This window comes from Psammomys obesus, unplaced genomic scaffold, assembly GCF_907164565.1.
Source record: "Psammomys obesus unplaced genomic scaffold, mPsaObe1.curated_primary_1811, whole genome shotgun sequence".
Classification (NCBI taxonomy): Eukaryota; Metazoa; Chordata; class Mammalia; order Rodentia; family Muridae; genus Psammomys; species Psammomys obesus.
Window position 1 is genome coordinate 9,007,461 of NW_026596244.1, and position 15,923 is coordinate 9,023,383.

Here is a 15,923-nt window from a genome sequence, read left to right on the forward strand (position 1 = left end):
TGGTGCTGGTCTAACTGGATGTCTACATGTAGAAAAATGCAAATAGATGCATATTTATGACGCTGCACAAAACTAGAGTCCAAGTGAATCAAAGACCTCAACATAAAACCAGAAACACTAAACCTATTAGAAGAAAAAGTGGGGAAGAGCCTTGAACTCATTGGCACAGGAGACAACTTCCTGAACAGAACACCAACAGCACAGGCTCTAAGAGCAACAATCAATAAATGGGACCTAACGAAACTGAGAAGCGTCTGTAAAGCAAAGGACACTGTCATCAGGAAAAATGACAGCCTACAGATTGGGAAAGGATCTTCACCAACACTGTATCTAACAGAGGGCTAATATCCAAAGTATATTAAGAACTTAAGTTAAAGACCAACAAACCAAATAATCCAATTAAAAATGGGGTACAGAGCTAAACAGAGAATTCTCAATAGAGGAATATTGAACAGCAGAGAAACACTTGAAATGCTCAATGTCCTTAGTCCTCAGGGAGATGCAAATCAAAACAACCCTGATGTTTCACCTGACACCAATCAGAATGGCTCAGATCAAAAACTCAAGTGACAACACATGCTGGAGAGGTTGTGGAGATTCCTCCACTGCTGGTGGGAATATAAACCTGTATAACCACTTTGGAAGTCAATCTGGTTCTTTCTCAGACAATTAGGAATAGCACTTCCTCAAGATCCAGCTATACGACCCCTAGGCATATATCCTAAATATGTTCAAGTATACAATAAGGACATTTGCTCAGCCATGTTCTTAGAAGCTTTATTCCAAATAGCCAGCATCTGGAAACAACCCAATGTCCCTCAACTGAGGAATGGATACAGAAATTGTGATACAGTTACACAATGGAATACTACTAAGAAATTAAAAACAAGGAAATCATGAAATTTGCAGGCAAATGGTGGGAACTGGAAAAGATCATCCCAAGTGAGGTAACCCAGAAGCAGAAAGACACACATGGTATATACTCACTTATAAGTAGATATAAGATCTGTAATATAGGATATACATTCTGAATCTGTACACCTAAAGAAGCTAAGCAAGGAGGAGGACCCTGGGTAAGATGCTCAATCCTCACTCAGAAAGACAAATGGGGCAGACATCAGAAAAGAGAGAAAACAGAGAACAGGACAGGATCCTATCACAGAGGGCCTCTGAAAGACTCTACCCTGCAGGATATTGAAGCAGAGGCTGAGACTCATAGCCAAATTTTGGGCAGAGTGCAGGAAATCTTATGAAAGAAGGGGGAGACAGAAAGACCTGGAAGGGGACAGCAACTCCACAAAGAGAAAAACAACCAAAAATTCTGAGCACAGGTATCTTTTCTGAGACTGATATTTCAACCAAGAACCATGCATGGAGATAACCTAGAACTCCTGCACAGATGTAACCCATGGCAGCTCAGTGTCCAAGTGTGTTCTCTAGTAAAGGGAACAGGGACTATCTCTGACATGAACACAGAGGCTGGCTCTTTGATCACCTCTCCTCCCCTCCCCCGGAAGGGGAGCAGCCTTACCAGGCTACAGAGGAAGACAATGCAGCCAGCCCTGATGAGACCTGATAGGCTAGGGTCTGATGGGAAGGAGAGGAGGACCTCCCTTATCAGTGGACTTGGGGAGAAGCATGGGAGGAGAAGAGGGAGGGAGGGTGTGGTTGCGAAGTGTTGAGGAGGGGGCTACAGTTGGGATACACAGTGAATAAACTGTAATTAACATATACATAAATTTAATAAATAAATAAAAAATAAAAGAAATATCCATTGACCATACAAAACATTTCTTAAATAAACAGTAATGTTTCTTTTGAATATTTAATCATCAGAATACTCTGTCCCAAGAGTGAGTTATTCTTTTCAATAACAGATAAGAAAGAAATAGTGTTATTGAATGAATATGTATCATAAAAATCAGTTCACTTTAAGACAAAGGCAGACTTAAAAGGAGACCTATAATACTTTCCACAAAAAGCTAAAAGCACCTTTATAGGGTTTGAAAGGTCAAACAATTTTATATCTACATATTTTTCCTTGCACAGTTCTCACAAATGACCTTAATCCCCTTTAGTAGGTAACTTTGAGTAATCCATTTTCTTATTCTAATATATTAATAGGAGCCGTAGGATACAAAATTAAAATTACAATCTTATTTTTAGCACTCATGAGACTTTGGAAAGGTCTTGTTATTTTATTCCACAGAAGTTTTCAGTTATAATCTTAAATTGACAGAAGTAAGGTGTTGTCAATTCATCATAAATTGACGTAAGATAGACCTACAGCCTGGCCAAGGATGCCACCCCAGGAATCTAAGGAATCTAAGCAGCCTCTCACATGAACCTGTTTTAGCTTGGTGGAAAGCTCATGTTAAGTGCACTCAGCATAAGAGTAGTCTTTATCTCTGAGGCAGACACCTCTATGTCATCACTACTTCCCTAGGGACTGTTACATATATGGGCTTGCTGCCCTTGCTGTCCAGTGCTCTATGCAATGAGAAGGGCCTCATGCCCTCCCTTGAAATTTATTAATATTCTTCCCTCAATTACAGTTTCTATTAGCTGATAATTGTTCTAAAGCATGCAGAATATGTCCATTACTGACTCTATTCTTTCTTGAAATCACAGATTTGGAATCATTCTCTGGTCAGCAGGCTCCTCTCTGTTATGACATTCAGCTCTAAATATGCTCTTCCAGGAACTCAATTGAAAAGCCTTAACAAAATGCACAGCCTTTTGCAAGGAATAGTCTCTTTTAAAAAACACAAATTCCTTGAATAGCTGGGGACTTGGTAATGAAAACCAATCTTTTCCTGTTGTTGAGAACTGATCATTTCTTCTTCCTGTCTTTTTTAAAATCTCTACTGCAATATTTCACTGTATTTGATTTTACTTGAATTGGCAGTCTCATTGAACTCCAAATTTTTCTGATGTGAGTTCTCACAAAAATGTGATTGTCTAGACACTTGCAACAAAATGTAACCTAAGGGTTTCCAAATTAAATTAACACAAGAATTTTATCAATTTATTTGCTTTATTTTTCAATTATTCCAAATTAGAAAAAAATATCTCAGGTGCAGTAAAGTATTAAATATCAAATTTCATAAATGTGGATTCCCTTCTCTTCCTATGAAATTTAAGAAATTTCCACTGCATGAGTGCATGATCTCTAAGCAGGACAATTATGTTCAAAGAAACCAGTGTTAAAGCCTCCTAAAAAGTTGACCTTTTCTGCACTGCTCTTTCCAGATCAGGCTGACCAGAGGTAGCAGAGCAGACTTGTCCCAGACTGACTATGTCCTTAAAGCCTTCAGATGAATAAAATGCTTCCTCAGATGTTCTGTGGAATGGTGAGAAAATTAAAATGTCAGAGAAAGGAAGGCTGCCAACTAGGAGGAAATGACTTCGCATCTTTCTGGGTCATCTAGAGAAGAGGCAGGCATGCAGGATCTGGCAGCTGAGCAGACCGTCCCGCTGTCATCAATCCACACAACGTGAAGGAAGAGAAATCTGTAATAAACATGGCTAATCATGCATGAACATCTTCACTGTGTGCACTGTGCTGCTTCTTGCTATGTATTCGCACCCAGCATTTGTAATGCCATTTTAGAAGCTTTTTATATATTTAGGCACATGTGAAGAACTGTAAAGAATTTCTTCTATGAGTAACATCCTACAAATACAGAAGCATATATGACTATACTCAATTTCCAAAACATTTGAAAGCTGTGTATGTGTATGGCTGATATCTCAAAATCTACAGATGCGTATTTCTGCCTGAATGAACACTGGTGATCTTGCTAACTCTAGCACAAATAACTGGCAGTACTGAAAAAAATAGAAAAAAAAAAGGTATGTTTACAAATTAGAGAAATATCTATTTTATATGTCAGAAGTATCAAGAAATTATGCTGTGTCTTTGTGTCACACAAGAGGCAAATCTAAAAATTGTGTCATTACTGAAACAGCACTTACTATTTTGTAAGTAAGCCTGTAATGACTAGACTATATTTATTTGTGATTGTATATATACATTTTATTGCAAATCAGCGATAGAAACCAGGATCTTGCATGTGCTATGCAAGAGCTCTGCTTCCGAGTTACACCCCTAGGGTCTAACTCCTATTGTGCACTTTTATTTTGAATACAGGTTTCCCTATTTTCCTGTGCTGGTTTTGAAATTATTCTGTAGCCCAGGTAGACCTCAAATTTCTAACCTTTCTCATTCCCTTTCAAAATAGCTGAGATTAAAGGCATGCACTTCTCAAGCCCAACAAGTAGTTTAGGAAAACGTAAATAATAAATTAATGTAAATAACTTAATGGCTTAGATACAGTGACAAAACATTCTGGCCTTAAGGATAATATCAGTTATTGTAACTCTCTGGGAACCATAATTGTTGAACTATGAAATGCATATTCTCACAGACACAGACACATAGACAGAGACACACAAAGACACACACACAAACACACACACAGAGAAGAAGGAATATTTCAAACTAATTCTTTCCCTCTAGGGAGGAGCAATTGGATCCTATGTGTCTATCAGTTACACTGTTTCTAACCTAAAAACTGTCTATGATGTTGAGTAACAACACTGTAGTTTAACGTATTAAGCTCAGAGCAATTCTTCTGTTTCCAATGAAAATTATATCAGCGATGGGGAACCTTTACTTTGACAATGGTTTGGCTTCTTTTTTCTTTTTTCTTTTCTTTCATTCCTTCCTGACGCTAACAGCACTGACACATACCACTTGGTCAGAGAATGCGTAGTATGCCTTGTCATCTCATGGGTGACGCTCTTCCTCCCCATATGAAAGTCACCGCCCTTTGTGGACTGGCAGACCTGTGGCAGACTCACAGAGAAAGCCATTGCCTGCTCCAGATTCTAACTTGCTGTGGGAACATAACGAACACAGCTTTTGCAAAAAGATCATTTTCTAGGCAAAATTATAGAAGTATGATCTGCCCTATTTTAATAAGGGGAAATTATCAAAATTGAAACTCTAAAAATAGTAGTTTATAGTTGAAATCCTAATTCTCTCCTAATTATAGGTATGCTACAACGGCACTCTAATTAAGTTGATTAGCAAGTGCACAGCAGGTCACCACAGCACACTGGGATCCATAGAGAGAGCTTGTAGACCCACCGAGGTCACTTCTAGCCCCACAGCTCTTAGTTTTCACAAGACTGGACTCTACCTTCCCTTCCTCAAAACACAACCTAAATACGGATCTTAATTTGTTGATCAACATAGAAGAGAAACACAGAGCTTAAATTAGAAAATTTAGAGCTTATGTCACTCTTCTAAATCTACTATGGCCTTATCACCTTCAATAAAGTAATATTAACATAATCTAAGTTAATATTAATTTTTTTTTTACCTGAACTCTGAAAATACTTTAGGCTTCGACTAAAATAGCTAATATCACCATAATGCAAAAATGATCTTTATAAACTAGAAATTCAATGTAAGTTACTTTTACATTATTGAATTATTTTCCAAAGCTAGCATTTGTCAGAGATCCAAATTGTAGTTTGGAAATGGATATTCATCTTTAAATGTTCTTGAGTTTTATTTTTTTCTTTAGCTATTATTTGAAATTTGGACAGTGTTCTCACTTCTTAAATTGTTTTCCCCAAACCTAAATACAAAGCTTTCTGTCACTAAGACAGAAAATTGCCTTGGTTACACTTAGATGCCTTAGTAAAATTAATAAAATTCCAAGATTTAAAGAATTTTAAAAAAGGGAAAGCTAGCAAGGCAATGGAATTTTTAGAAAACTTAATATCAGAACAATAATGCAGAGAAGCACAATCATTCCTTCTCCCACAGGTAATTAGTTCTTCTCTAAGTCTTTGGTCACGTAATAAATAAAACAGGAGGTCAGAAAACAAAATATGTGAGCATATCTTCTGTCCACAGCCCATTTTTGCTATTCCCTCTTCCTGGTTGGCTGGCCATCATCACAATCAATTTAGCTAGCTTTAAGCATTCTTTGAATGTACCTCACACGAAAACTCAAAATTCCCATAGCTAAAAGAAAGTTGAAGAAGAGCATAGACCCAACATTGTGTGGGTAACATTAACCTCAGGAAGGAGGCAAGCATTTCCTTTGCAAACTCTTTGTTTTCCAGAAATGTATAATTTCAACTATCCTCTGAGGTTTCATGGGAAACTGCTGGAAGAACAAATATTTTTGTCTTTAAAATGTCTAAACTATGTTTTGTTCAATCTATTTTATGTGATACCCAGGAGGTTGGAGTTTTTTGTTTAAAGGGGATCCAGAACCAAATTTCCTTATACTGAAGCATGAGGAAGGAATGAGATACCATGAACCAGACAGAAAGTTATAATATCCAGAAGAAGAAAAAAAACCCACAGGAGTAGACACAAAAGGAAATCATTTCTAGTATTACATCGTACGACCCCATTATCCAATATAAATAGAAGTGTCAAAAACTACTCATAGTCTAGTAGGCTTTTGATCTAATCTAACTTGGAGAGATGAGCCTTAGAGAACAATAAATTTCAAGTCACAAACATGTCACGTATCTCAATGAAAGCATTAGTGCTTTTCTGCTTTGATGGTCTGTGTTTTTATCTTAACTTTCCTTTACTGACAGGAAGAAAATAAGTAGCTTGCAAGCACATCCAATCACACAGTTTCTTTCTCCAGCTAAGAAGAGCCAATTGCAATGCTGTTTGCACTGCCAAGGGTGTTTCAAGTTCCTTCCAGAGCTGCAGTAAGGGACTGTGAGGGCTCATTCACATTTCCACCATAACTGATGCTGTAGCTTCATTCATATAACCAAACATGGATGTGATCAAGTACAGAACATAGAAACTGGGGGAAAAAAGCCAAAGACATGGCTGTAAAAGACAAAACAGCAAAGAGCCCCTTTATAACTCCCAGAATACGGCAAGATCCCCAAATTATTTGCACAGTGGTTTAATAATACATAGAAATCAAACAATAACCATTGCCTGTATGTATTCATCAGATTTGTGCTACTATAATGAAATATACTGGAATAGAAATTTTCTTTTTAAAGGCTTATTTGGTAAAAGTTTTGGAGGCTAAAAGCCCAAGACTGGACAACAACATCTGGCCTTTCTTTAGTGACATCCTTCTTAGCTGTGTCATAACATGGCGGTAAAGAAAGCCAGAAATAGCCACACACAGAAGAGGCCAAGTGCATGGGAGGCCTCATTTTATAACACTGTACAATCACAAGAATTAACCAGAGTCCCATAATATTCTTAATCATTTCCCAAGGCAGCTTTAACATTGACCCAAGCACCTTCTAACTAGGCTCCATCGCTAAAAAAAAAAAAAATCTCACCCTTTCACCATCCTCACCCTAGGACCAAGCTTCTAGCATATGAATCTTTGAGGGGACAATTCAAGCCACTTTCTAAACAACATCCTGAATTATCAGACTATGAGGCTAAAAAGACAACATTTTCCCCCACTCTGGGAAATAACATCAGTAAAACAACAGTTTGCCTAAATGTCTGTGATAGTTTCTCTATTACTGAAAGAAGCCTAAAGTAGGATCCCAAATCTTGTGCAAACATCACAGGTCTGTTGTAACTGGGTTCTGCATGGCACTGAGGTACTGAAGCAGGTACTGAAGCATAGGAGCAGCAATCCTCCTCAGCCAGGGCAGCCTTACTTTCTCATCTCTGTACTGAGCAATTTGAGAAAGTGGTTGCTACCACAGCTACCCCAAAGTGACACCTGCAGCTCTCAGCAGATGCACACTCAATTGGAAGAGAATCTAGAAACAGCTGTGCTATTGTATGCCTCCATGGATAGCACCAATGAGGGATGGATAATAAATCCCCGTGTCACTCACACAGCTTAGTTACAGGAAAGCACATCTAAGCTTTTCAAATAAGTAAAAAAAAAAAAAAAGCCCTACTAAGAATGACTACAGACCTATATTTTTAACTACTAAGTTTGCAGTCTTCTGATCTATTCTATTAAGTCACTGTTACTGTCAAGCCAGAGAAGAATATGAAAATGATCCATACTCACATAGTCATGGTTGTATGTTCAGAAATTATGCTAAATTATATTTAATAACAATCTGTGTCACAACTTTAAGGCAGAAGTTTCTGTTAGAACTTATTTTGCGCTCTGTCTGAGATGCTAAGATCACTGTCCTTCCTTTTCCATACATCCTACTTGCCGTGTGCAGTAGCTGTGGTTCTGCTCAAGTACATTTCTTCCCACCATAAATTGGGCCCAGCTGAAGATATCAGTCAGGATCAGAGAACACAGGAAATACAGAAGACTGTTGAAATCACAATCTACTGTTTTGACATTTGGCATGTTGAAAGCCTTTGCCATAATCTTAGTGCAAACTGGCCACCATCTCACTCACACACTGAGATATGTTGTTAACTATCAGATCATTTTTGTCATATTTGTTGACTTACTTAAATGCATCAGCTGTGTGGAAATATATTAAATGAATGCGTTTTCTACAAATGTAATGAGAGCATGAAAGAAACATATTCTATCGCCAAAATTGTCTTAAAATAGGTTAAAAGAAAATATTAGGTATATAGATTTTAGTATGTTTACCATATATTACACCTAAAGAAGCTAAGCAAGAAGGAGGACCCTGGGTAAAATGAACAATCTTCACTCAGAAAGGCAAACAGAAAGGACATGGAAAGAGGGAGAAAACAGAGAACAGGACAGGCGCCTACCACAGAGGACCTCTGAAAGACTCTACCCTGCAGGGTATCGAAGCAGATGCTGAGGCTCATAACCAAACTTTGGGTAGAGTGCAGGGAATCTTATGAAAGAAGGGGGAGATAGAAAGACCTGGAGGGGACAGGAGTGCCACAAGGAGGGCAACAGAACCAAAAAATCTGGGCACAGGGGTCTTTTCTGAGACTGATACTCCAACCAAGGACCATGCATGGAGAAAACCTAGAACTCCTGCACAGATGTAGCCCATGGCAGTTCAGTGTCCAAGTGTGTTACCTAGTAATGGGAACAAGGACTTTCTCTGATGTGAACGCAGAGGCTGGCTCTTTGATCACCTACCCCCCCCCCCAGAAGGGGAGCAGCCTTACCAGGCTACAGAAGAAGACAATGCAGCCAGCCCTGATGAGACCTGATAGGCTAGGGTCTGATGGAAGGGGAAGAGGATCTCCCTTATCAGTGCACTTGGAGAGGGGCATGGGAGGAGATGAGGGAGGGAAAGTAGGATTGGGAGGGAATGAGGGAGAGGGCTACAGATTAGAAACAAAGTCATAACTGTAATTAATATAAACAATTAGATTAAAAGTAAAAGAAAATGTTAACCTATATCTGATAAACGCATTGTACTTGTGTTACTTTAAATGACATAAAGTTCAATATTTTCCCTTAGAAGATTTTTATAGAAACTTCGACATTTAAAGCTGAAAACCTAATCTGCCTCTCAATGTTGAAATAACATATTGGATATGAGCATGAATTTCCTCATGATAAATTATGGATGATAGATGTGTCCATGCTTATATAACATGAGGGAAAGTTGCAGTACTCTTTCCTTAGATAACAAGAACAGCCTAAACCGTATTGTGCATCAATTTTGATCCCATCGAACATTTATTAATTTTGATAAAATTCAGATTGTGTAGCAACATTATATTTTTTCTCCTGAGAAATTAAGACTAAAAACACTTTGGAAGAACAGCTGTAGGTAGAGATCAGAAAGGTCTGAGAAAGAGCTAGACCAGAAGCAGATACAGTGACAATCAGAGACAGCTGGTTTCTTTTGCACAGCAGCTTTTCATGGACCATGGGAAGAAGTGTAGGGATAATTTATAAGGAACAAATTTAGGGGAGAAAAAAACACAGACACTAAGAATCAGAACCACTTACCCTGAAAAACTCTTTAGTGGAGCCAGAGTCTAGTGTTCCATAAGCAATTTCTGTTTGCTTAGACAGATCCTCGGCACTTTCAATGGGAGACACCATCCTCTCTACAGTCAGGAAGGCAGCTAAGTTAGCCGTGTAGGAGGAGATTATGATCAGGGTAAAGAACCACCACACACCTCCAACAATGCGCCCAGAGAGGGATCTGATAACAAGTATGAAATGGATTCGTAAAGTGAAATGAATGATCTAATATAAAAACAGGTTAACATTCATATGCAAATAACCGCTTACAGCAGACTTCACTGTTTACCTGGCAATGGATCTTTTTTCTTAGGGGAAAGAGAAATTACTAACCATTTGGGCAGGGAGGACGGAGTAATGAGGTTGAGATCTGAGGATGTACACCCAAAGACCTGAACTCCATTATTGAGATCTCCCCATAATTATCGACCCAAATAGTTGATGGCATAAAATTCCACAAGAAAGCAACTTCAAGAAATGTACAAATAATCTATCCAATGTGCATAATACTTTGTCTACTCATTATATAAATAAGCGCAAACAAGAGAACCTGAAAGCAGCAGCAAAGTTCATAACAAAACAAATATTAAGAAAAAGTTTACACCATAAATGCAGCTTTAAACATAAGAGAAACCTTCCCTTTAATACACTCCATCCCCATCCCACAAATTCCATTAGGTTCTGGGTGTGCAAACACATAAGTATTTGATACAGTGCAGAAGAGAAATGGAAGAATGGAATGATACTAAAGTAAAACATAATTCTTAATGAACATGAATCGGATGCCTTCACTGTGGACTACTCTGACATGTTCCTTTGTATTTCCTGCTCAAGAGAATAAAGACCACTGAACAAAAAACAAATTAGATGTTTAAAGGCTTAAAGTTATTAATGCCTAATGTGAACTATATAATAACACAGCAGTATAATGTATATGACTATGGATACATATGATATTTTAAAAAGCTTAATAGATTTTCAGTATTTTACTTTAAAAATTGAAGAAGCTAAATACAGCTATGTAGATATCAATAGGCATCTACTGTGTGTTATTTTAAAAGATTTTATGGGATTCTGCATATAGTTGAGAAATTTGAATTAGCATTTCTAAAATGTTAAAACATGAAAATTGGTCAATTTATAGGCATAATCAAATTTATAGGCAACGAGCATTAAGCAATTCAGGCTTTGTTTGGTACAGTAGACACAACATATCAAGCTTTGGTACACTAGGCACAACATAAAATTGTGGATGATTTTGGTGGAATAAACCACTCACTCAACTGAAAAGGAGAAGCTAATTCCCAAAACTTTAAGATTTAAAACAATTCTTGCTTAAAACGAAAAACTGAAGGAATATAATTGAGCCTCCATAACAAAGTCAATACAAATGTAAATTTTAAAAAAACAAGGTAGAAAGGGAAGGTTAAATATTTCTCACATGGAATCAGAATCAAATATTATATAAACACTGCTTCTGGAAAACCCTGGTAAGGACACAGCCTCTCTCAAAATGTATGTGCTCTACCCATACAGCAGGATAATTGCAGGACACTCAGAGCACGGACTTTGAGCCTGGCTGCTCAGATCCCCCAACACGGAGATGGATTTCTGTGTCTGACACCGCACGAATCTCTTACCTTGTAAGAATCGTGTATATGTGTGTTATTCTGTTCTAGCCACACAGTAAACACTAGTTAACATCAGTTTTCTCTTATTTCAGTGCTTAAAATATTATTGAGATTAAATATTTCAATTTTCTTTTGATTTCATTAATTGTAAGATATAGAAAATAGTTTTCAACTTTATTCTTTATCTTAACTATTTTAAAGGAACAATTAATTTTCTGGGAGTTCAAGGAAAGTTTTATTAACAGAAGGAAACTCCATTTTGAGTTGTGATGAAAGTAGCCATGATCAAAACTGTAAAGTTCTACTTTAGCTAACATAGGCTGGAGAATTTGGATGCAGAAGCACGTTTTCTTCTTAACATGCATCAAATAACAATGTTTACATGGCTTATGATTCATATCTCGAGGTCTGTGGATATAAAAAGCAAGCCAAATAATAAAAATAATCATTATGCCATATTGCCTTTCTAACTTCTATATTTCAAAACATATCTTACAGTGAAGTGAACTTTTTTTCTTTTTCTTTTTTTGTTATTTCAGGCATTTTTTTCAAGGAATGTAATTTACAGTCATTGAATTCAGTAAATCATCCTAGACTGCAATTCAAATGTGTCCTTTCAATATTCCTAATGAAGTTCCATAGCAGATTTTACTTGGAAAGAGATGATGGATGCATTTCTAGAAATATTTAAAAGGACTTTCTAAGTTACTATTAATTTCTAGCACTTTTGTAAAGACAGTAACACTCTGTACTGCTGTGATCTACAGTGGTGATTACTGCATTCTAAAATTTCTTCATTCTTTTCTTAAAATGATCACTCAAATGGCAATGCTATGTTTTAGGTACAGTTATTAAGTATACATAAAACATAGGTTGAAAAAAGTACATTGTAATTTCTTAATGATGTGTTATATTTACATAGTCATAAGAATCAATACTAAGGAAAATACTCTTACTAAAAGCCTGTGTTTTTACTAAGAAATAAATGTTATTTTGTGTAAACTGTAGTGAATCTTGACTAAAGAATGAAAGCACAAAACAAAACATCCAATTTAGGGAGCAAGCTTGATAAAAGTGAGAAATGGTCTGAATGCCACAGTGGACCCTGGGATGTTCTAGCACCGCATGCCTTGCACTACAGTGACAAAAGGGAAAAAAAAAATTCTGGAGCTTATCAAACTCCAGATAACAAAACAACTTTATTGCCATGTTGTGAGTGGGAAGTGAGAAGGTTCTCAGGCCTGGCCCATCTGTAGGAACACGGGGCAGCTATCCACTTCATCAGAACCACTCCCCCCACCACTCTTCTGCTTATCCAAAAGATGGAGCATAACGTATGCCAGCTAATCACAACTGCCTTTTACTTAAAATGTGGATACCACAACTAGTGGTCTTACCAAACCATTAAACTTGTGTTTTATGGACTGGAGTGTTCTCTGACCCTCAATTTTGTTATTTTCTTCCTCATTGTAATAACAGAACTTCATATCTTTAACCTATTTAAGATAACTAAATATGATGAGAGTCTGACCCTTCTACATTAACCCTTCTACCCTTCTACAGTAAACCTTCACAGGTTAACTGCGTACCTGGGACCACGTGTTCATTCATGCATGCAATGAAAATATATGTGGAATATTTCTAAATCAGGGAAACTCTAAAGAGACTCCACTGTGAGTCACAGAGCAAAGATTTTTCTTTTTTAAAAATTCACAGTTCTGGTTTTTTTTTTTTTTTCTTTTTATGTGGATTTCATAATGTACTACCATAATAGCTACTGACTATCAAAGAATAGATGTTTAATAATTTCTTCCTAGAGGCCATATTTTTCTATTCTTTGCCAGTGGAAGGTATTAAAACACTTAGAAGGCTATGCATTTTTAAAATGCTTATGTTCATTTTAAAATTAATTACTTGTAATTTTCAAGTATTCAAAAACTAACATTTTAATGAATTATCATCAAAACTTCACTCTTTTCACCAGTAAAGATTATTATTGTAATCATAGGAAGCTATTACAACTCACACTGAACTTCCCCAAAAGACAAATAACATCTTGACTTTAACTGTTAATAACACACTAACAAAAATTAGATTTATTTGTCTGAAGAGATTCAGGTAGTTATCATTCATGTTGTAACATAAACAAAAGTCTTGTTGATTTGTGACAGATATATGATAATTAGGAACGTTAGGCCTGAGATAATCGTATCCTGATGTGAATAGGAGTGTACGCATATGTACCATTCAATATGGCACAGGCATTTCCAGCAAGTCGATGGTTTTCTCACTGCGTTTCTAGATATTTGAAAAATGTGTGACCAACCTTTTAATCCAGAAGCTTAATGTTTAAAAAAGTTTAATAATCTCACTCTGACAGACCATTTTTATGAACTGATGTTAGGAAAATAAAGAGATGAAGTATGTACAAATGAAGCGCTGCCTAACAAGTTGCTGACGCTGTAGAAAAATTGCTAACATCGCCCATTTTCCCATATACAGGTCTGTGGCTCAACACACAGATGACTGTAAAATGAGAATATGCAGCAAAAACACGGTACCCCTCCAAGCAGGCATGGAATGATAGGAACCTTATGCATTTTATAGCCTCTCCATGGTGTAAATAATTTCACCAGGGAAACACATGATCAACATTCAAGGAACATTGTTCAAGTATTTCACAGACTTATGCCGATGGTAAAAATTTGCCCTCTAAGCACCTTAAAGTGCTTTGGCAAGTGGTCGGCAGCTGGTGACATCTTTATGGTGAATTTATAAACACCATGAATATCCGCTTGAGACCTAAAATGCACAAAGTTGAAACAGGCGAGTGACCAACCTTGGCGAAATATCGCATCCTTGCTGCATAAAGGCACCCAAGGAAAACCAGAGACTATTAAAGATCCCAAATTCATTAGTTGATTCACTACTTTGTGTTTCTCTTCCGTCTTCAAATTCCTCAGTGTGCCACTCGTAGGGGCTAAATCTGCTGACCAGGAATAAAACTACACTGACCCCAATGTAGGCAAACACAATGCACATCCAGATCTCATAGGCTAAAGGATCAAGAAAGGAAAACACTCCTGGTTTGGACTTCTGAGGCTTCTTGATCATGATAGAGATTCCAAGGCTCATGAAGGGCTTGGAGAAGTCAATCACCTCTTCTCTCACAAGGGTGATAGTTAATGGAGCAATTGCAATATCAGCTTTCTGTAAAGGAAAGAAAGAAAAGTCACAGGATCCAGAATTATGGTTATGAAAGATAGATGGTTAAAACGGAATGGAAAGGGATGGAAATTAGAAAATGGCAATAATTATGTCTCTTGTACTAAAGAATAAGCAAGATACAATGTATTTGAGCACCTTGTATTATAAATAAATAGTTGACCTGTCTGGCTTAATTAGAGTCATTACACATTTCATGTAGCACAACCTTGAAGATTTAGGATATGTGCTTGAAGACAGGTCAAATGCATCTTTCAGTTAATCTTCAAATTTACTGCTTGCTTCTGCCTCAACCTTTCAAAATTTATCACAGAAATAAAACAGTTGTTTCTCTAGAGCATCATGGAATGCCAACAACCTGAGATACAGGTATTTTAAAAAGAAGAGTGGCCATTCTGTCAACAATAGTTCAAAGTGAATTACTTTACCTATAAAGTGATATATACTTACCCCATATACAAGTTCTCCAACCATACCATTCCAAATTTTGGTGTCTGCATCCCTGGCCCCATACTTGCCATCCCCAACAATAGTCAACTTGTACTTGAACCCACAATGCTTGGCAATTTCTGCAGCTAAGTCAACACAGTAGCCCTCATAACGCTCATTCCCTTCAAGCATCTCATGATTTTTCTTCATCATAACATATGGCGATTCCTATAATGAAAGAATATGTTCAATGATTATCATATTGAATTATTTACATACTGACATTATGTCAAAACTCCTAGCTTGATCATTGCTTGTCATATACAGTCACATATCAGACATATAGATAATATCGTAGACGCTGAAAGAAAAATACATAGGCATAGTGTTTCTACAACAAAGCTACTTAAATCTCTACATTATTGATCACTAACAAGGCTTATATCTAATCATATCAGAATAACATAACAAAAAGCTACTAGTATGGCTCCCTCATCTTATTTATACTTCTTAAGCATCAGAGGGAAATTTTTGCTAAATACTTAGTATATTCACCTTTGGTCTACCTCACCCTTATTCGGGGCTAGGTGAACACCAACTCCAAGACAGAGTTCAGTCAAATTCTGTTACTGCTGCTTCAAATACAAACTTCAAGCAGGAAAAAGCTGCATGCACAATGGTCCATAAACGGAAATGATCAGTGATCATTGTCAAGGTAACA

The 15,923-nt window shown here is 37.0% G+C and overlaps 1 protein-coding gene across 5 annotated transcripts in view; it reads right to left on the reverse strand.

Moving 5' to 3' along the window:
* The window catches only part of Gria2 (glutamate ionotropic receptor AMPA type subunit 2), a 126,297-nt gene that overhangs the window by 7,451 nt on the left and 102,923 nt on the right, over positions 1–15,923 (reverse strand). For all 5 annotated transcript variants that reach the window (XM_055596541.1, XM_055596543.1, XM_055596542.1 and 2 more), the window contains exons 10-12: positions 15,224–15,430; positions 14,388–14,758; positions 9,900–10,098 (exon numbers count right to left, since the gene is read on the reverse strand). In XM_055596541.1, coding sequence (XP_055452516.1) covers positions 9,900–10,098; positions 14,388–14,758; positions 15,224–15,430 — 777 coding nt within the window. The remainder of the gene's footprint in view (positions 1–9,899; positions 10,099–14,387; positions 14,759–15,223; positions 15,431–15,923) is intronic.